The 23408-nt window shown below is 39.7% G+C and overlaps 1 protein-coding gene across 1 annotated transcript; it reads right to left on the bottom strand.

Annotated features, from left to right (window-relative positions):
* Positions 1 to 737: 737 nt before the first annotated feature.
* cnr1 (cannabinoid receptor 1) lies at positions 738 to 5591 on the bottom strand. Its single transcript, XM_053514052.1, has 2 exons — positions 5347 to 5591; positions 738 to 4299 (listed from the first exon to the last, which is right to left on the bottom strand). The coding sequence occupies exon 2, from the start codon at positions 4249 to 4251 to the stop codon at positions 2833 to 2835; it is 1419 nt and encodes a 472-aa protein (XP_053370027.1). The 5' UTR covers positions 4252 to 4299; positions 5347 to 5591; the 3' UTR covers positions 738 to 2832.
* Positions 5592 to 23408: the final 17817 nt, after the last annotated feature.

Below are 23408 nucleotides of genomic sequence, written 5' to 3'. Positions count from 1 at the left end.
GCATGGTTACAGTTTAGAGAGAGAAATTTTATTATTATAAAAAGGACTACTATAAGCTAATACAAACCCTGTACTTTTGATACTTAAGTAAATTTGAAGGTAAGTTCATCCTTCAAATTTACAACCTGTTCAACCTGTACTTTTACCTCATGACCTCTACTTTCACCCGAGTTCTATTTTCCCTAAGGAACTTCTACTTTTACTTAAGGAGCAGTTTAAAGCAGATATTTATTTAATCCCTACATGATGACCCGGGACACAAAAATAAAACAAGTGCCCAATCTATAGAGTATTGATGAGGTCAGGCACGGATGTTGGACGAGAAGGCCTGGCTCGTAATCTCCATTTCAGTTCATCCCAAAGTTGCTCGATGGGGTTTGAGGAAGGTCTTCCACATAGTGGCATAGTCATGTTGGAATAGGAAAGGGTCTATATAGAATATAGTGTATGTACAGTTTAAGCTTTATGGTTGCAGTTCATTTCTGTCCACTAGAGGGAACCATAACCCTGCCTATTTAACTTTTTAAAAAGTGATTGATTTGTGTTCCATTTCAGTCATTTTCTTGATTTGCCATTTTTCAATAACCCTAGAGATCATTCTAAATACCACATTTCAATACCTGTCAAAGAAAGTCAACTTATTTATTCAATCATCAGTATCCACTTTGTCCAGCAGATCCCCATCCCAGCCTAATGTGGATAAAAGCAAGAATACACCCAAAACAGATCCGGTCAGATGTGACTTTATTGAAAATCTTAAAGCAGACCACATTGAAAAGCGTTTATTTACAAGTCGTCACAGCATCAACATGTACAGACCGTGTGCCACTTTGGAACAGAAGTCATTTGAAGGGTTTTCCAGTGTTTAATCTCCACTTCACATACAATATTGGCAGAAAAAGCAGAGAGTCAGTAAGGAAGTTAAGGATCATGTCTGACATCAGCTAATCAGCACTGAAATCCAGGATTCCCTTTTGATGGCGTAATTTAGCCGAATGCCAGGGTTACATTTGTGCAAATCTAGCCTATAATTATTTAAAATGAGAAGAAGAGATGGGAAAGTGCTATTCAATATCGAATCATTACTAAAGATTGTGTCAAGACTTAATATGTAATATTAATCTATTAGACCTCAGCCCTGTCACAGGGACCCCATTCGCCATGCTCTGCGGAGTCACCTTGTTCTTAGAATATACACTGTATAATTACAAATCTATACAGCGGAAGCGTTAGGGAAAAATAGGTTGCTCTTCCAGATGCATTGGATGCAATGAGATAATATTTATGCTGCTATTTTAGGACTCGACTGCGGCCATGATCGATTTTTTTTCCAACACGTTTATCTTATCCGAGGTGTAGCCAGCACACCATATTTTCACCATCTTAACACAACCTTGCAAATGTTTTGCCTTTTTTTTTTTTTTGTATAGCAAAAAAAATGCTATACATAACAGTTTTGGATTGATCTCATTACTTTTAATATCACAATACATAAAATATGGTATAGCTGGATTGATTGATTTTCAGTCTCTGGTTTTTACATTTTCTCGAGATCATTATTAGTATTGCCATTTAAACCTATCAACATTTCCAACAAATCTGAAACGTAATCGTCATTCCAGAGACTGTTCTGCATAATAATAATAAAAAAAATACAAAATAAAAAAAGAAGACATAACACGGACTAACCCGTTTTTTTTTTGACCACACCAGTAACAGAAACCACAAAATAACACCACGTTACAGTTTAATATTGTTATTAATGAATAGCAAGATTTACACTTTCTGGTTAAACTCGAAGATGTCCATGTATTTTCCCTGCTCCTGTAGGTCAGTGTAGCCCATGTGGTTGGTTAACCAGGACAGGAAGGTTTCCTTCTTCTGGTGATTTCACCATTATCTTCCTTCTGGGTTCAAGAAACCAGCACATCATGCACTAAACACGACAAACTGTACCAAAGCAAACGGCACATTTTACTAAACAGTCGATCCATAAAGGAAAATTCTGTCTCTGGAACAGTCAGAAGACCCAAAAGCAACAATAGGATAGGAGTCCTAAAGAGCTCAGAACAACGGCACATAAATTAAGACTTAACACGATAATGAACAATATTCAAGTCAATATTCACACTTTTTTTTTTTTTTTACATGTTACCGTATATTTGTTCTGGAGGACAGTCCCCCAACGTTTGTAAGTGTCACTACCATTACTAACAGACATACCTCACGGATAAGTGCGAGATTTGCGATTGATCTTAAAGCACTACTCAACAGATTATACATATAGTACAGTGTATTACCAGGTATTTACAATATCTTCATACATTACATCTTAAACGTCGTCATACGAAAAAGATAAGATCAATAGCCCCTTGTCCCAAATGAGAGAAGATAATAATTGTTCAAGAACCTGATTTTTCAAAGTATAAAAATATAGTAAGCCTTCATGAGAACATTCACGACATCCACGCATGATTGATATGGCACAACAAACACAGTAAGAGTCCCAATGCAAGAACTGATGCCATGATTGAGAATGATGCCCTCACTTCAGAGAACGATTTTGGCACTTTAATACTAAGATGCCACAGTGGCGCACGTCATTCAAAAAATGGAAATGAATGACCCTGCCCCCTTTGTGCTGAGTTAGAACCCCCCCCCCCTCTTGTCCCATTATTGTCTTTTGTCGATTAAATATTGGATTGTTCGAGTCACAAATTGATCCACAGTTGAACTTGAAATGGACATGCTCTCATGCCAATATTGAGCACATGGCTTTTATCATTCCTTTTCCATTTTTTTTTTTTCACGTCCCAAGAACTGCCCAGGGCGTTAGACGGCTTCAGCCGAGGTGTCGGTGGAGACGGACATGGTCACTTTGGCTATTTTCACAGTGGTCTTGACACAGCTCTCAGCCGCTCGTTTGGCATGGATCTGCAGGTTGCGGTTCTGGCAGTCCGACTCCAGGCTGTTATCCAGCTGCTGTGAGATGCTGCTGCTGCTCCTGCAGCTCTGACAGATGGCCATAAAGGCCCGGCGCAGGTCCTTACTCCTCATTGCATAAATGATGGGGTTCACGGTGGAGTTAAGCAAGCAGAGCAAGGAGCAGAACGCAAAGACTGTCTTGATGTCGTCGTTCATCTTCCAGAAAAGGTCGTACACCATGATGGCCAGCAAGGGGCCCCAGCAGATCACCAGAACCACCAGAATGAGCACGAGCGTCTTGGCAAGGCGAATGTCCATTCGGGCTTGCTCGGGTCGGGTGGTCTGAACCTTGGTGCCATCTGTGGAGTAAACCACCAGACTTTTCTGCGAGGTCCGACTAAGCATTCGTACAGCATGGTGGTGGGCCCTCCACAGGATGTACATGTACGCGTAGATGATGAAAATCAAAAGGATGCTCGTCATGCCAATCCAGAACATCAGGTAATGTTCATCAATCAGCGGGAAGATGTCTGAACACACGGAGGTCAAGGTTATGCAGTTCCATCCGAGAAGTGGAAGCACTGCAATGAAGATGGAAATGGCCCACATCATGCAGAAAGCGATCACTGCCTTGGTTCGAGTCACGATACGCCGATAGGCCAGAGGACGATGGATTGAGATATATCGATCGATGGCTGTGAGAAAGAGACTCCCAACAGAAGCAGTGAAGGATGCCGTGACACCTCCGAGCTTAAACAGAAAAACGTTAGGAGTATCTTTGTGCTGAAAAATGTGGAATTCCAAGAAACTGTAGACAAAAATGACACTGCCTATCAAATCTGCCATGGCCAGGCTACCAATGAAGTGATAAGAAGGTCTGCAGCGCAGAGTGCGTGAGTGCAAGATGACACACAGAACCAACAGGTTCTCCAGAACCGTGAAGGTACCCAGTGTCAGAGACATGACCGCAACGGCCAACTGCTGACTCGGAGTCAGGATCATGAAGCACTCCATTTCCATGAAGTTTTCCCCACACTGCACACTGGCCCCTTCCTCCCCAAGGCTCTGGTTCCCAAACAGATCTGTGCCATTGGTGGGATAAAAGGGAAGCCCTTTAATGATGAGTTCCTCGTCCGGGCCAACTTTACCCGGGAAGGAGCTGCTGCGGAATGCAGACGGCGGCTTCTGAAAGGAGTAGCTGCCCTTGACAAAATCAGCATTGATCGCGGGGTCATCGTAGCTGGCGTCATTGGACCCAAGGTACTGAAGCCCTGAGGTGATGGTCCTGAAGGTGGTGTCCGCCACGCCATCCAGAACAGACTTCATGTCTGCCGCTGAGGAGGGAACACTGCGGCCAAGGATGTCTCACGAAATCTATTGTATGCGGTGGAGAAAATATTGCGGACAGTGAATTAGAACTTAAGAGTCTTATCTCCGGTGGACACACACTGAGAATAACCGCACAATCTCTGGAGAATCAAATGAAAGAGCTGATGAACCATTATCTTTATGATGGAAACTAATAACCCTTGAATGCATTTAAGGTAAACAGTATTCTAAAGCTTTTAGTACCTTAACAGATTTTATGAGCAAACCCATAGTCGGATACGTTCAAGTTGATTAAATGTCAGGTAGTACTCAATCTTTTTTTTAAAGGCAGCAGAGGGGACCTCTCGGGTCTTCACATTAGGGAATCACCGTTAACCAGCTGCTACTCAAAGAAATGAGATGCATTCTGTGGGAATAATGAGTCTCTGACAAGCAACAGACAGGCGACTCGACTCTTGACGCTTCCTCCCGGCTCTGATTTATCGGAACATGCTACTTCATTCGCTTTAATTGCAGTATCAAATCAGAACACGGCGATTCATTTTGGCTGATTACCTCATGTTAATTCCTTCGGATTAACTGTTGATTGAAGGCATTGTTTAGAGGGACTTACAGCCCATACGTCATGTTTGAAGGTCGGCCACAAGAGGTCTCAGTCGGACTAAATCAAAAAGAGATGTTTTTCTCGCAGTTTTAAGGATTAAATTAAAAAAATATATAAATCAGACATGCACCATTTGCTTCATGCTATTTATTTCTATTAAAAATACATTTTATATGTATTTATATTTATGTTATAACTGGTTACATTTAATGTAAAAAAAAAAACTATATTTTTCAAATATGATTTTTTTAAATAGCTTTACGTAAAAAGGGGACCAAAAACTACTACTCTTTTTCTACTCCTCCAACTATTAATAATAATAATAATAATAATAATAATGCACTTGTTTAGAAATAATGCACAAAATGTATTTACCTTTAAAAAACATTTTACCAGAAAAAGTGCATTAACAAAAGTATGTTTTAACCCTAAATCACAGGGTTATATAAAATAAAGTGTAGTGTGTGTGTGTGTGTGTGTGTGTGTACCTTCACATAGTTCCCGCAGACGTTGGGTGCTCTCCGGTTTCTTCTGTCTTTTCCAAAGATTAATCCAATCACAATAAACAATACAGGTGGGGAAAAAAAAAACACACTGTTGCACACAAACACAAAAAAAATAAACTTAAAAAATGAAGGAGCGCGCGCTTACATTGTAGGTGTAAAAGCCTGACTGTAATCAGAACTGCACTGTGGAGCGCGCGCTCTGCTCGTGCGGCTTCGGGGCTGTGTACCGCGTGCGCTATCGCGCTCGCTCTCTCTCCCTCTGCATATTTATGACGGCTCTTCGCGGCGCAGCGCGGTCACGTGATCTTTGCGCGGCAACAAGTGCACGAGTGAGATGCGAGCCGCAGCTGCGCACTAAAGACCCACCGTCTTTTCTCACCAACACGTGGGTATGGCCTTACACACACTGACGCTTTTTATTAAGTTATCACCAGGGAATGTCCATTTATTTTCCATTTTTCCATACCTGGGGGCCCATCCTCAGGTAACTCAGGGCACAAGGTGCCCATCCTCAGGGAACTCTCTCACACACACAAACAATCATACACTACGTGCAATTTGCAAACACAAGTCAGCCTACAAAGGATGTTTTTGGACTGTGGGAGGTAACCTAAGCATAAGGAGAACATGCACATACCTCCATACACACACACACACCTGAAGTGAGATTCAAACCCCTAGCTCTGAAGTTGCAAGGAGACATTGCTATCCTCCAACTCAGCATGTGCCTACAGTCTTTATCCAGCGAAAACTTATCAAGCACAGGAAGAACATGAAAACTCCACGAGGTGGAAATAGAACCTTGAGGCCCTGGAGGTGCAAGGCAACAATGCTAACCTCTAAGCCACCTATTTACAAGGAGACTTAGGGTACGAGGCGGGGTGTCAATCCATCACAGAGCGCACACCCACAAACATACGCTCATTTACACATTATAGCCAATTTGGGAGCGCCAATTAGTTTAATCTGCATGTCTTTGACAAATGTCATCATAGCACAAATACAGTATTATTGTTTGTTGGCCTACCTTGTTTGTTTTTTTGTTTAAAAAAAAAATGTTGCTAGCATCATTGCTTTCAAGCTCCTTGGGCAGACGGCTTGTCAAGGCTGAAGTGGAAGATCTCAAGAGAGTCCTGATCTGACCTCAACCCCACTAAACAACCTTGGGTAAGATTTGGAACACCGACTGTACCCCAGGTCTCTTTACTTACTTCTCCTTACTTATCCGAGCTCTGGTAGATGAATGATTACACAGCCTCACAGCCACGCTTTAAAGCATAGTGGAAAACCTTAGGGGATAACAGCAAAAGCAGAGAAAATTCTGAAAAGAACATACAGTATGATCATGTGTGAAATAGATATGCAAGGGAAAATGTATTTATTGATAGCCTGGTTCATAGACAGCTTCTTTAGAACAGACAGCACCAACAAGACAGTTTAAAAAAAACAACAAATCCCTAGTTAGAAAATACCCTTGAGCAATTCTGCCTTACTAGTAACACGAGTACAATAAGTGGCAATTTAATGCGTATCACCTTTTTATTGCATTAGCAGTGAGCGGAAAGTGAGAAAGTGAGGACAGGATGGAAGAGGACTGGCGGCACTAAAACAGAGTTCAGCCTGAACATTACCATTGTCATCTTTTTAAAGACATATAGTAGCAAATCTGAATTCTGTGATCTGCTAGTGTTTTATCATTCAGGGGAGATTAATTGGCTGTGTGTGTGTGTGTGTGTGTGTGTGTGAACACCGGTCCTGTTCCTCCTCCTGTGTAAATGACGTTTCAACAGTCTGTAGGCGGCTGCTCATGGACCCACATTAAGCAGGGGTGTGCAGATCTCTCTCTCTCTTTCTCTCTCTCGTTCGCTGTTCTCCTACTGGAGAAATATGAATGCCAATGACTCACACCGTACAGATTTTTGATGTCCCACAGGCAAGATTAGGATAACAGCGAATACTACAATATGCACATCTGCCCCTGGGAACGATGGCAGGAAAGTGTGTTTAAATAAACAAGAAAACAAAATCACCCTTCACTGGCCACGCTAGCAGTAAACCGAAACAGACATCACTACCAAATACAGTGTGCGTAAGACGCAAAGCCCAGCCGCCGCAGGCCACCCGTTTGATCCAGGGAAGTCTGATACAAACAGATGAGATGCAATCATAGTCAAGTGTGATTGTTTTGCGCAACCGTGTGGACGCATTGCCAATCAGATGGCGCACCGTGACGCACGCCCAGCCCCCTGCCATCTGGGCATCTCTGGTGGTACAGCTTGTTCTGCGGAGGATCCAAGTGCTCTAAGCATGACTCGTAGATTAGGAACATGAGACAAGGAGCTACTCACTACCGCACTGGTCTGTCATGAACAGCCAGACTGATAAACATGTCCAGGTTCTGGAGACAAGATGTTAGTTTTATAACTGTTTGCTTTAAAACACCTGAGAATCCTCATGAACCAGAGACAGATTATTTTTAGTCACTGAAATTCTTAGGGAAGGGCTAGTTGAAGAAGTCCACATTCTTATGATGTCTTAATGTTAGACATCAGAGGTGCTGTCACGTCTTGTAATATTTCGTGAAATCATTTTCACATTAGGGTAACTTGCAATAAAAATCTAAGAGACTATTGGATAAAAAAAAAAAGTCTAAGAGACTACACTGCCCACTTCATTAGGTACAGCTTGCTAGTACTGGCTTGGACCCATTTTTGCCTTCAGAACTGCCCAAATTCTTCATGGCATAGATTCAACAAGGTGCTGGAAACAATTCTTAAAGATTTTGGTCCATGTTGCTATGAATGCATCACTCAGTTGTTACAGATTTGTCGGCCGCACATCCATAATGTAAAAATCTCCCACTCCACCACATCCCAAAGGCGCTTTGTTCGATTGAGAGCTGGTGACTGTGGAAGCCATTTGTGTACAGTGAACTCAGTACACAAGAAGAAAGAAATCAGTTTGAGTTATGTCATATGGTGCATTATCCTCATAAAGGGATGGTCTTAAAGGGATGGTCAGCAACAGTACTTGGCATTTAAATGATGCTAAATTGGTACTAAGGGGTCCAAAGTGTGCCAAGAAAATCCCGCCTACACCATTATACCACCACAAGCCTGAAGTGTTGATCCAAGGCAGTCTGGATGCATGCTTTCATAGTGTTTATGCCAAATTCTGACCCTACGATCTGAATGTTGCAGCAGACATCAAGACTCATCAGACCAGGCAATGTTTTTCCAATCTTCTCTTGTCCAATATTGGTGACTATCTGTGAATTGTAGCCTCAGTTTCCTGTTCTTAGCTGACAGAAGCAGCATCCGGTGTGGTCTTCTGCTGCTGTAGCCCATCTGCCTCAAGGTTCGACATGTACATGCATTCAGAGATGCTCTTTGGCATATCTCGGTTGTAACGAAATGTTATTTGATTTGCTGTTGTCTTACTGTCTTACTTACCATCTGCCTCAAATCAGTCTGGCTATTCTCTTCTGACCTCTGGCATTAACATGGCATTTTCACCCAAAGACCTGCAGCTCAATTAATATTTTCTACTTTTCAGACCATTCTCTATGTGTAAAAATCCCAGTAGATCAGTAGTTTTAAGAAAAAAAAAAAAATCAGACCAGCCCATCTGGCACCAGCAATCAAGTAATGTTCAAAGTACATTAAATCACCTTTCTTTCCTGATCTGATGCTCCGTTTGAACTTTAGCAGATCGTCTTGACCATATCTACATGTGTCTAAATGCACCGAGTTGCTGCCCTGTGATTGGTTAATTGGATATTTGGGTTAACATGCAGTTGAACAAGTATATAATGAAGTGAACCGTGAGTCTACTATCTACTGTATATGGACCCTTTTCCCAGGAGTGCAGGATGTCTTCAGAACTAAAGACCTATTTGGGATACCGTAAGGACCCAACCCATAAAATATTGACATCCCAGATGCCTTGGGGACTAGCTCCCCAAACTAGTTTACATCCAGAATTTGTATTCCTGTAGAGGGTTGAAGTTGACCTAAAGACCTACTTCAGGAGTCTTGAGTTTGTAAGACCTTCTACAGATGGTTAGCTTGAATGCCCACTGAGATGAAATGCAAAATACTCTTAAGGTAAGGTTTTAAATGGACACAAATCCAATTAACTAATTCTATAGCTCACCAAACCATGTTGTAATAAACTTTTAAAAAACATCTTATCAAAGGTTCCTTGGGTGATTAACAGTTTTACCTTTCTTCAGAGATTCTGCACAGACACTTTTCTCCTGGAAAATCCTTTTTTAAAAGGTTTCCCAAGATACAAATAAAAACGAATGCTACATTAAACTTCCTACGAATGTCCAGGTCTCCAGAACTGGAATTAGGCTTTGGCTTTCCATGGCCTCAAAATTTGTCCCTTCGTTTATCTTGAATAATTAGATGGCAGCCGACTATGAGACATCACGCATAGTCATTTACAGAGGCACTCTCATGCAGAGGCAATTTATCAAAGCAACTCTAATGTTTTTTTATGGAGTGCGAGGAAGCTGGAGAACCCGTAGGAAATCCATGCAGCCACTCGAGCGTACAATCGAAACGAAGACCCTGGAGGTGTAAGCTGCCACATATGGAAAATGATAACACAATTATAATTAGTTTGAGAGGGTGATGAAAGCAGTTTAAGTTTTTCAGTTAATTCTGGTCACTGTGGATGGCATGTGCAGCTGGTACACAGGGTTCCAGTGGGCAAAGAAAGCTGCGGCGAAACACACTACACTTCGCATGCAGATTTTGAATTTACTGCAACTATAAGATCAGTTTAATTGGACGTATTTCATTCTTTTAGTAGAGCAAATCTTACTTTGAAAGGTGGTTATTGGGCATGTGTTTGTACATTAATGTAGTTAACCTAAATAGGTAAATTTTAACACAATAATCAAATCAGTTTGGTGCATCATCTAGGTTAACATTGAAGGCAGATTACACATTGCAATTAAACGCCGAGTTGGGTTGCTGTAATTCAATCAATTGTGAGCATTTTGTTCTTCACCTACTGTCGTATTCAATGAAACTATAAAACAGCCAGCCAGGTGAACTAATCCCCAAGTTAAGATAGTTACACATACTGTACATATGACCTGATTATTACACATACACTAGTCAAAAGTTTGGACACACCTTCTATTTTTTTTTTTTACTTTCTACATTTTAGACCAATGCTGAAGGTTTAATAACAACAACAATAGTCAGCTCTTATTTTAAGATCAGAAGGTCAGGGTTCTGGAACAGTTCTTGCAAGAAGAGTATTGCCAACTGCACCATGATGAAACTGGCTCTCATGAAGATCATCCCAGGAAGGCAAGACCAAAACTTGCCTCTGCTGCAGAGGAGAAGTTTATTTAAAGTTACCAACCTCAGAAATCACCAATTAACAAACAGAACCTGTAACAAGCTGTGACAAAGTTCCCAGAATAAGTCTGGCATAATCTCCAGCATGCTTAGTAACACCTACCAGCTGTTTTACTCACAAAACAAGGGTTTTAAGGGTTTGGTCACACCAAATATTGACTGTGTTTATTTTATCACTCCTTTGTGACCTTTATAGCAGTTTCTATTATGTAGAAATGTTTTCAAAAACATTCAAAATTTTCTGATGATTTCTTTTTCGTATGTGCCCAAGATGTTGCCCAGTACTGTAAGAAAAACATTTGTTAGTTTTTACTGTGTGTGCTGGAGAATATGGGTTCTTCTGGTAACCTCGTCACTTTCTGTTTCCGTGCAAAACCCAGGAGTCTACATTTAGTTTTTTCATTTATGTTTGAAAATGGTGAATTATTTTGTACATAATCATGCAAACATAATAATCATACTGAATTAGTACTAAAAATAATATGGTGCCTTGGACTTTTGCATTGTACTGTATATACAGAACTGTACATATGTATGATTACTAGTTTATTTAGACAATCATGGACATTTAACAACTTCTACTGTATGTTCGAATATTTAAACTTTTCAAGATACTGAAGGTGTCAGAACCTCTTCCCCTGAAAATTCTGATTCACTTGCTGCATGTGTGCAACCACATTTTTATTGCTCTATTCATTGCTAAGACAGATGTATTCATGGATAAACCTGGACAGTTGTAGTCACCTAACAGGGCATATACTGAAAAAGAATTTCCTTGACAGACTATTAAAAATAACAACTACCCAATGTACTGCCTAAAACTAGATAAAAAATAATGTCAGTGTATCAGTGGTCATGCTGAATTCCAACATTGACCATGTCCCCTACTTATCAGGTGATAACAGTTAAAAACTCTTAATGTTAACTTTCTCTAGCACATCCCATAAGAAATTTTACAAGGGTAAACAGTCATTTAAAACATTACCATGGTAGCCACAATAGGACTTAAGGGTAGGCACTATAACACTTCAGCGGGTACAGTAATAGTAGTACTATGGTGTGGACCTTAATACATTGGTGAATTCCAAGATACTTATTGGGTACCAAACCTCAGCAGGTATCTACCCTGGAATAGTTGTATATTGTATACGAAATCATGTTCTGGTGTAAGTTTCAACATACGCTATGCTATTAATTCAATAGTACATAAATACAATGGTACCCCACTAAATAATTCGTACTATTGTAATGCATAAACATGTATAACTGATTTTTTTTTAAGTATCCTGGTAGGTTTTTCAAAGTAACACACTATGGACATAATAGAACCATGTACCATACTATAGTACAAGTACTATTGTACCATAATATGTACCATTGGGGAACCATATAACATATCAGCAAAGAACCATGTAGGCTACTACATCAGCAAATAAATAAAAGTAAAAATTTCTAATGAGATAAGAGCTTATGTAATACAGAGTGCTTCAATATTTGAAAAAATCCAATAAACAAACAATAATTATCACCCACAAAATGTTTATATCAGTCAGCCTTAGAATAGATCCTTATATCCTATGTCATTCACTATCCAGCCCATAATGCAGACATACGTAGACACTCTCCTGAGTTTAAACATATTTGAAGACACTGAAGAGATGAAATATTATCGAACGAGTAGTCGGTGCTTATTAACGGAGGCATGTCTCCATGATTTCCACTGTGCAGAGCCTGTAATGAGGCACTAAGCAGCCCATCAATTCTCCAGACTTCCCACCGGCATCTGATTTCAGATCTCTACCACTGCTAATATGCAGACCACATCTCTCTGTTACAGATGTGTCTTAAAATATAGAGGATGGAAGACTAAAAGACAGCACTAAAAACAAAAAACATTAATACTATGCTCAGTGTTTGCATTGTAGCAAAGCGATTATGGACCATGATTAGGCTTTTAAAGCTGTTCTGTCCAGAATCTTTAAACAATGCTGTTTGTAATTACAAAAAGTGTTAATAATCATAATAATACTGTATATTATAAATGATAAAATATCATTTAGTAGGGAATAAAATATTATAACTGATGTTACAAGAAAAAAAAAACATTCTTATTCTATTACAACCACAAAGAAGTAATGTCCTGAAGTGTTCCCCATATTCCCCATAGTTCAAAGCAATTTGATCAATAATATCATCATATTATATACATTATAGAATAATCACACCTTTTTATTGTTTGATTGTTATGGTTTTGATTAGGGTTAGATTTCCTGGATTGTACACCACAACTGTCTCACATGGCTTAAAATCTACTGACTGATGCAATTTGCTGATACTGAAGACTCCTTTCATAAATATTAAATTAACATTAACGGATGCACAGTCCATTGGTCCAACGACACCGTATCAATGGATACTTTGTGCAATTTTAATTGTTAAAGAAGAGCATAGTGGTTTATAGTTAGCACTGTTGAACGTTCACTTTTTTTGAACAGTCTGTGTGCATAAAAATTGTATCTTCTCCCAGTGCTTGGTAGATTTTCTTTGGGTATCTATTAGATGTAAGCTGATCGAAGTTTATAAATTGTCCGTAGAGTGTGTGAACGTACAGGTATGTGCTTGTGCCCTGTAATGGTTTGGCACCTCATGTATACTCGTACCCTGTGCCCCAGGGATACACTGCAGGTACATAGTGACGCTATACCAGATAAGTGGTATAGATAATAAAACTTATATACATATATATATATATATATATATATATATATATATAGGCTTAGATTATTTGGAGCCTCCATCATACTGTACAAATTCCTGGGAACAATTGGGACAATAATGAATTAGACCAAGCACAATAACATCAATCTTTTATTACTAACTTTATATCTAGACAGATAGATACATTTATAAACTTTCTGACTTGAGAAGCCTATAGCGCTCCATTATAAATGATTTCACTAGAGCTTTACAAGACATGAATGGAATAAGTAATACTAAATCAAATTATAATATCGCTTATTCTTCATTGCTTCAGGTGTATTTCTCTTCTTCAATATTTGAAAAAGAAAAAAATTATGAGATCCAAAAAAGAAAAAAAGTATGCTTAGGCTCTGTTGCAGCGCTATTGATTTCTATCACTAGCTACAAACGGGCCCCGCTTATTCAGAGCGGTTATGGATTAGTTCAATCATAACCGGGTTTGATTAACTGCCACAAAGCCATAATACTACGCAGCTGCTGTCATTTCTCACAGGGTCATGGTTAGTTCTTTCAATTCTCGGGGATAACGGAGCACGCACTATACGGCGTATGTTCCTTAAGCAGTCAGTGTGACAACGTCAGGGTTATTTGTGTAGCCCCTTTGCTTCCGCGAGCTAATTTTGCTCCTAGGAAAAATTACAACCTATCCTCTATTATTTATCACGTCTCCCGCTAAACTCTCCCTGTACTGCAATTACTCAGCACGGCGATTCTTCTTACAGTAGATGCCACACACTGAGACAAAGCCACATTTAGCCGTTTATTTATAGACGTGTTAAGATGTTAGGTTTTTCTGGGTCAGGGAACCGATGTTTGATTTGTCTGTGTGCATATTTTGTTTGGTCTCTTTTTCATTCGGCAGACATGTTTATCCAAAATAACTTCAGACAAAGTTTACTAAGTCATTAATTATTACGTCAGCATGAAGCTTTAAATCAATTTGTTCTACACTAGTGCTTCTATTCTATCGGACTACAAAGGCCAGCCCTCGCTCTCTATGTGCATCAGTGAGCCTTGGCCACCATGACCCTGTCACCGGTTCACCGGTTTTCCTTCCTTGGGTCACTTTTGGTAGGACCTGACCACTGCAGACCAGGAACATCCCACAAGACCTGTAGTTTTGTACTTGCTCTGACCCTGTCGTCTAGCCATCACAATTTGGTCCTTGTCAAAGTCACTCAGATCCTTATGCTTGACCGTTTTTTCTACCTCTGAAAAAAAAGGTTCACCTGCTGCCTAATATATCCCACCCACTTTCATCCACCATTGACAAGACAATTGGTTAGAGGACTAGGTCAGCGCAACCTAGCTACTGGATACAAAGTGGGCCAAAGTGTTTCAAGAAAATCTCCCCCACACCATTACACCACCAGACAGGATGGATCCATGCTTTCATGTTGTTTCACAACAAATTCTGATCCTACCATCAAAATATCGCAGCAGAAATAAAGACTCAACAGAACAGGCAACATTTTTGCCCATGTGAATTGTAGCCTCCCATTCTTAGTTGACGGGACTGGCACCCGGTGTGGACCTCTCCTGCTGTAGCTCATCTGATTCATGGTTCAACACAATCCGCTTGTGGAATAAATTTCAATCTGGGATTAATAAAGTTCTTTAAATCTTGAATCTTGAATGTGAATGTAACCGTGAAGTATAACTTGAACTATAAGAAATGCTAATGAAAAACACTATATAAATAAATAAATAAATAAATAAATGTTGCTGCCATATTTTGCTCAACCACCTTTAGCTTCAGTTACAGCAAACATTGTAGTGTCCAGTTGATTCCCCATGCTCCCAGAACCACTCTTTCACCATATGAGTCCTGGAATACACCTGTTCAATCAGGGAAGAAGAACCCCATACTGTAGATAATCTGGTCATTTTAGTTGATTCAGGTTGTCAGCAGACTTCATTTTATTGCCACATAAGGTTGCTGAGTCTAGACCTGACCAACTGAAGCAATACCAGATCAGATACACTGACACCAGATCAATACCAGATCAGATACACTGACACCAGATCAATACCAGATCAGATACACCAGATACACTGCCTTCAGAGGTTTGTCCAGCTATGCATGATGGTTGCATCACTTCATGTGCTTCTCTTCGTTCCCTGATGTACCCATCACCCTGGAATAGGGTCAGTCTGAACTCATCAGTCCACATGACCTTTTTCCATCCTTTATCATCTCTAGCAAACTTGAATTTTTTGAATCTGAGAACAAGAAGATTTTCTTTTGGCCATGCAGCTTTTTTCACACTACATTTCTACTATGAAGTTGAAGTTCAGTACAATCCTTTCATGTTTTAATTATTATTTTTTGGGGAGGGAAGGTGTAAGATGATTAATATAAACTGGTGAATTGCCTTGCAGCTGGAACCAGAGCTGCCATTATGGAAAATGAATTAACACCTTCTGATGAAACAGACTTAACAGTGCTGTGGTATAAAATAATACATTCTGAACTGGAAACGAGTACAAACTTCTTAGGACGAGACAGACATCAATGTCATAGCAAAGATAGTCATATGGTATATAGATTTATCTAAATAGTTTAGTGAAAAAATCATTTTTGTTGCTTAAGGTTAAATGTTTAACGGTATCCATTTGAGCTTTTTTTCTTTCTGCAAAAAAGTACTTTTGCCCTTGAAAGACTCGGAACTTAATCATAAATAGGTTCGATTCATGAAAACATTGTGCTGTGCATAAAAAAAAGTTTTTAATGGAGGTCAAGGACTTTTTTTGTAGTTGTATCAACGAACTTTTATTTTCTCAGACAAGGGAATAAAACTCTTCTTCATTGTGATCAAATTGTAAAGGTGCATCCTTGTTGACATGCAGTATAATTATTTAGCCACAGGGTTCCACCATTTATTAAAATCTGGGCAGAAATTGTGTGCGATGCCTGAAGATGTTTTCTTCATCTAACTATTCATGCCAGATGATAAATAAATAATAAAATGAAAACTGTCTGCCACTGTCACCCTAGCTTTTGTCTGCGTGTAGACAGCTAAAAAATAATCATTTCATACTGAGACGTTACGTACTGTGATACCGCCACACCTGTGAGAAAGTGAAAAGCCGCGATTTCATCCAACTCTATGAATGGACTTAAAGATATATCTTGCGATAGGGAACATCTTCCACGGAGCAAATATGACATTGTAGGCACTTTCATTTCAAAGCCATAAATCAAAGTTATCTCTAATTTTGTCTTCTTTACGCAACTGAATATATTGTATAAAATTAATCATACTTTCAAGGTCCTTCTGTCGAGGTTATCAGAAAACTTGTTCATTTTTGGTTTTAAATCATTTCGGTTCAAGGTGTTCTCAGTAAGTTAAGGAGGCATGACGGTGCAATTTAAATGTACTGTAGATAACACTGAACTTACATACAATACAATACAATAAATGTGACCTTGTCTGTGAAAACCCATTTATTTTTCTCTTTTGAATTATGTTTTTTAAATTAAATTTAGATACATACTTTACATATGATTTTTTTAAAAGGAAAACAGTAAATCACCAATAAATAATCAATACATAAATTAATTAAGGCATTGGACTACGGTTCGGAAGGTGCCAGGTTCAAATCCCACGACCACCAAGTTGTCCCTGTTGGGCCCGTGAGCAAGGCCCTTAAGTCGCTCTGGATGAGGGCGTTTGCCTAAATGTAAATAAATAAATAATTTTTTAGCTGGGTTTCCACAGAATTCTAATTCGTACAGTAATTTTTTGCCCTTGTTACATTAAGAACAGAAACATTTCTGTCATGCTCACTAACCTAACTCACATCTTCTCAAGGTTCACATTATGGAACATTATGACAATTGACAGAAGATGGGAATAACTGAGCCTGGGATGCACTTAATACTGTCACCAGGTGTATAGTTGGCGCTAACTCATTCCCACGGGAACTAAAGGCCGGTCTGTCCAGTCCAATCCGACAGAAAAGCCAATGCAGAACAAATTCGCCAAGAGAAAAAAAAAAAAGGCACCAAAACATCACAACCCACATGCCTTGGGTATCAGCAAGGCATAGTGTTGGCATGGCAACCAAACAACACGAGATCCTCTCGGGTGCACTTCCTACCTATAGACGATGATGACAGTGAGATGAGTCTCCCGTGCATGGAATGCTGAATGCATGCACTGTGATGTCTTTAGACATGAACAATCCTGCTGTAATAAAGAGCGGTATGATTACACCATACACTCACACACAGAGTTTGAGAATAGACAATGGAGCTGATTTCCATTGGTTATATTAAATGCAAATTCATACACGTTCACACACCCCATCCTGATTCTGTACATGACCATGCTTTAGGATGCTTCATTAAACCGGTGCTCCACTCTTATTCATTCCTTAAAATCTCTTGATAAACACACACACGACCCTGAGAACTGTGTGCCTCTGTTAATGTGCTACTCGGAGTACCTTCCAAACCCACTGTTCTCTTTAGATCCACAAACACCCACTCAGTGCGTAAGGATATTAAGACACAAACACACTCTACGCTTTGCAGTCATAGCAACCAGGCTGCTGCAAATGAATTGTTGACACCCTTCCATCACTTTCCAAGACGTCCGCCTGCCAACGGCCGTGAGCCTGGCGCTCTTCTCCTCGTTGGACCGTGAGAACGAACGTCTCACCACCTTATCGTGCTCCACAGGCACCTCCAAGAGACACTTACTGCTCTGGCAGGCTCAGTTGTAGAAGGCTGCTTAGTATTCAGCGAGAGCACCGGCTGTCTGGGTGGCTGGACGAGAACACGAAGGCCGAGCAGCCAGCACGGCGGAGTGTACAGAACGAGGTGTCTAATTTTAAAAAATACCTTGTATAGTTTTGTCCTCTTTAAAAACCAAAACAAACACAAAAAAACATCACCCACTGCACCGGCGGCGAGTGTGTAATAGGTCTCTTTGCCTCAATCTCTACAGCGCAAGGCACAAAGCACAGAGGTTCGATTTCCCCAGATAACAGAACCATAAGTTCCTGTTCTTTTTAAAAGCATCAATGGCTGTATTCCAATACTGTTCTTAACACCCGTCTCCCATTTCCATAAAGGAATTTAAATCATTTACATTCATGCATTAATTATTATGCACAGGTGTTTTTTTTTTTTTCTTTCCCAAATGTGGAGCTGAATATAATCCAAGCCATTGCTGGCTCAGAGATGTTCCCAGGCATGTAAAAATAAAACAAGTTTCATTGTTCGATGGTCCTTTAGAGGCTCAAGGGATCATGTTAATATCTAGATTTTTGGATAAAAACATGACAAAAGATAATGATGAGGGGCGTTCAAGTCAAACAAGGACTTTTGATTTTACAGAATAACAGAACATAGTTATGAGAGTAAAAACTCCCTTTATTTCTCTCTATATAATCCCAGGCTGCACTAATGCACTTATCCCAGTGTTTCACTAGTGCTTGGACACCATCAAAGTAGAATGTTTTCTCAGTACGCCAAAGTCATGGTTGGACTGAGTCTCGGTCATGTCAGAAACGCTGGCCTCCCAGGAACTCCTTTAATTGAACGGGGATCCGGACTGACTGCAGTGGGCTCTGAGCCACCTCAAACGGGATCGTCGTTTACAGACGTACGGACTTCTTTAAAACGCTTTCACCATTCACGTATTCCTCCGACTAAGAGACCCATCACTGTACTGTGCTTGAGACCTTCTATAATTGTCAATGGGTTTTATGCCTTTATACACAATACATATTATCACAAGTCCTGGTTTGACTTGAACGCTTCATATTTTATGCAATTTCCTTTTTTTTAAAAAAAAAAAACTGCTATAAAATACAATCAGCATTGAAATATGTAAACTCTCAAAGATCTAAGAGGTGCTTTCTTTGATTTCGTAGTTTGCTTCTTCATCTACTGTAGACTAAGAAATTAAGATGTTTCAATCCAGGAATCTCTTTTAAAAAAAGAAAAATTCTTTAGAGTAGAGTAGATTTTTTTTTACTATTATTTCCTTAAAAATATAAAATCTAGAAACCTACAAAGTTGCCAAATAGAAACCCTTTCCCATGTTTATTGTCGCATTGCAGTTCCTGTTAAGAAACCCAAACCTGTTCCAGGACGATAACGGCCCAGCATGCAAAGGGAGCTCCATGAAGAAATGGTTTGTAAAGGTTGGAATATAAGACCTGGAGAGCTCTGCCCTCAGCCCCACTGAACACCTTGGGGATAAACAGTAACATTGACTAACACTGGCACTGAGCAATATTGCAACTCAAATGATTTCAATGCACATGGACTGGGACGGTCGGGTGTCCACAAACTTTTGATCATGTAGTTACACTAAAAAAAAGCGAAAAAAATTTCGCCAGAGGAAAAACTGTTATCACCAAAATACAGCCTCAAATGTGTTAAATGTTGTGCCATCAGGACCTAATCTTGCAATTCACACTTCTGAATGGAAACACACTGTACCTCCAACGAAAACACGAGGAAACTAATTAACACTGCTGATGTTCCATATTTTGTGCAGGGAAGAACAGAAAGAGAACTGTTTACATGACCTCGGACCTTTTCTAAGACTACGTTCCTGGTGTGCCGTAGGTAACCACTGACATCTATTAGAATAAATATACTACGGGCAGAAAATCTCAACACAGGCAATTACACGAGCATGCTGTGTATGAGGGAGGTTTGCTCATTCATTTACTAACAGATGCAGGTCAGATGGGTATATGGTGGTCAGGGCTGAGTGTTTCAGTGTAATAGAAAGAAATTCATCATTCGAGGTTTAAGGTCTTGGTGTGAGAGAGGAGTGAGATGCATGATGGGAACTTCTTTGAAGTTGCACTTATCTGCATTCTTGATGCTTTCTCTTTCTTAGGTGGCCATAATCAGTTTGCTCCAGAGCAGTTCAACTTTTTCCCTGAAGTCAGTGCTATTTGCCCTGTACTACATACATGATACCATTGATTGATAAGTGTAGCAGTGAATATATCTGTTAATATCGTGTGTGGCTATGTCATAACAAATAAATACGATATTAACATAGGCAAGTGATTTATAGTACGTTAACCCAAATGCTGGTTGATTTTTCATTTATTGTGTACCGAAAACTTTTAACCTTTCATTAAGAAATTAAAAGTGACTATTGTTTAATCAGATGGCTCTCCAGTCTGCATGGACACTCAAAATATATATATATATATATATATATATATATATATATATATATATTCCCTGTTATTTGTCCTTTTATCATTTTTGAGACATAAAGCCAATAAGACTTTCCCCCTATTGTGACCTCATATAAGAAGATCCCTTTCCCCGGTTGGTTGCTCAGCTACATAAAAACTGAATTTTTGTTTGTAAGAAAAGAAAAACAACAACAAAAAAAGATTGCTCCAAAAGCTTGGCAAGATATGCTTGTCACCAATCTGGATCTCGCCAGCAGATATTGGCAGTTCTCGGTTGCCAAGTAAGCATGACAGATTTACCCACGAAATGCTTGTGGGAAGTGAACTCTATATGCACAATAATGCAATGCACTCCTACCGACCACTTCATTAGGTACACATGTTCAACTGCTCGTTAATGCAAATATCAAATCAGCCTGCGCTATAATGCATTTAGGCATGCAGGCATGGTCGGGTCATGCTTTCATGCATGGATGGTGGATCCATGCATGAAAGCATGGATCCACCATCTTGCCTTGTATTACCTTTGGTAATATTATGTGTAAATTTCCTGGGTCTCTGAGGACCTGGGTATTGCAGTTGATCATACCCGTGACCCATCTTTTAATATCTACTTCCAACAGGATAGTACGCCATGTCACAAAGCTAAAATCATCTCAAACTGGTTTCTTGAACATGACAATGACGTCACTGTAGTCAAACAACCTCCACGTCACTGGATTTCAATGCCATGGAGCACATTTGGAATGTGGTGGAATGGGAGCTTCTTATCATGGATGTGCAGCCGACAAATCTGCAGCAATTGCTTGACGATATCGTGTCAATATGGACCAAAATCTCCAAGGTATGTCTAAGGATTAATCAACAGAAAATCTACAGTATGCCATTAAGAATTAAAGGTAATAAGGGGAGCGAGGCAGTACCTAATGAAGTGTGTAGATTCCTTCACTGGTGACAAGTCTATTAGAAAATCATTTTGTTTGACATTTCTATTTACTGCACATACCTGTACAGTTTGTATGATTTACACTAACAAGCCCGTGTTTCTGTACTGTACAGCATCGCATAAAGTAACCCGGAGATCGGATTCTGTGCCATTCCGTCATAACCAGCTACTGACTCAAACTGCTAATATCTCATAACAGCCTCCACCTCAGCAGATCAATAGCAACAGGCTATTAAAGGTGTTCTACAGACGGCACTAAATCCTCACAATGGATAAAACGGCTTTAGTTCTTTATGCACTTTTGAGCACAGGATTTTCCATTAGAGAGCTTCCATTACAACAGTCCTTAGACCCACTGCAGTATCGATATTAGCTTTTTGTTTGCTTCATTTGCTGAAACCCAGCTGCGATATTTGCTCCATATATTATAAACTTTGATTTCAATTTAACGTGAATCAATACAGCAGTTTAAAGCACGCCCAAAGTGAAAAGTGAAAGTACTGTACGTGTTGACCGGTGCTCTTCAATACAAATGGATTCCAATTTACTTCTTTTATATTCTTAGAAAAGTGCTGACTTTTTTGTTGGTTTTAAGATGGAAGATCATTTCAAACAAAATATGGCTTAATATAGAAAAAAATTACTTTTTGTCAAATGACATCGCATTTGGACCAAATTCTAAAACACTATTTAATGCCTGCGTGGTCTTAACTTCCAATAATGCCCCAACGATCCGCAAAGTACCTCATATTCAATCGTTCTGAACAATTTTCCGGCAACAACCTTCAGCATCTTGATAGTTCAAAATCTGATTTAATGTAGCTGCACTTTCAAGTTGTTGTTGGGCTTTCGGCTGTTCCCATTGAACCATCTCCTGCATCCAGTGGCTGTGGTTTGGGCATTGGCTTGGAATCCATAAACCTGGATTCATGTAGATGCAGGTTTTTTTTTTTCCTAAGTAGGATAAAATCACTGGGTTGAAAAATGTTCCATCATCAAAAGTACTCGTTCTTGGGGCCACAGAGATCCAGAGCCTCCTACTGTATGTTAAGATTGTTGGGCGCAAACTACAAACCCACCCTAGATAAGATAGATTTCCATCACCACGTGCTATACATATACACAATTATCCATAATTTTGCCATTTCCAGTCCACCTGCAGAGATGTTCTTGCGATTTGGCAAAAGAACCAGGAGGAAACTGACACGATCACTTGTGAAATCCTGCGCAGATCAAATGCCTATTTCAGGACGGAACCAAAAAGTCTGAAACTGTGAGGAGGCAAAGCTCCTGCTTAGTGATGCTGATATCCTTAAAAGTTATTTAACAGCTTTGTTTGAGGAAGTTTGAACACTGACTGACAGCCTACAAAAAAACTCTGTGGTTGGTCGTTGGATAACATCAATCAAATGCATCCTTACAGTAATTTTTAGTGAATTTAGTGAAATCTAACCCAGCTCTAAGTTCCATTCTACTGTATACCATGGCTGTGTTCTGGCAGTCAGTTTCAGTTCCTCATCATAATCCTACATATCAGTACGTGGGCCCACACTGGAGAATCACCCATTTTTCATGATTTATCATCTGGCTGTGTGTAGTTGTGAATCTCTCGTCTTCCTCAGAACTAACTCGCGCATGTTTCTGGTCAGTTGTTGGAACCCTCGTCTTGACGCACTTGTAGCACTGCCAGTTCCTGCATCACTTCACTTGCAGTTGGGATAAAACTCTCTGCCAAATGAATGTAACTCTTACAATGAGTAATGAGCAAAAGAGAG

This window comes from Clarias gariepinus, chromosome 2 (genome assembly GCF_024256425.1).
Source record: "Clarias gariepinus isolate MV-2021 ecotype Netherlands chromosome 2, CGAR_prim_01v2, whole genome shotgun sequence".
Classification (NCBI taxonomy): Eukaryota; Metazoa; Chordata; class Actinopteri; order Siluriformes; family Clariidae; genus Clarias; species Clarias gariepinus.
This window is presented reverse-complemented; position numbering and strand designations above follow the sequence as displayed.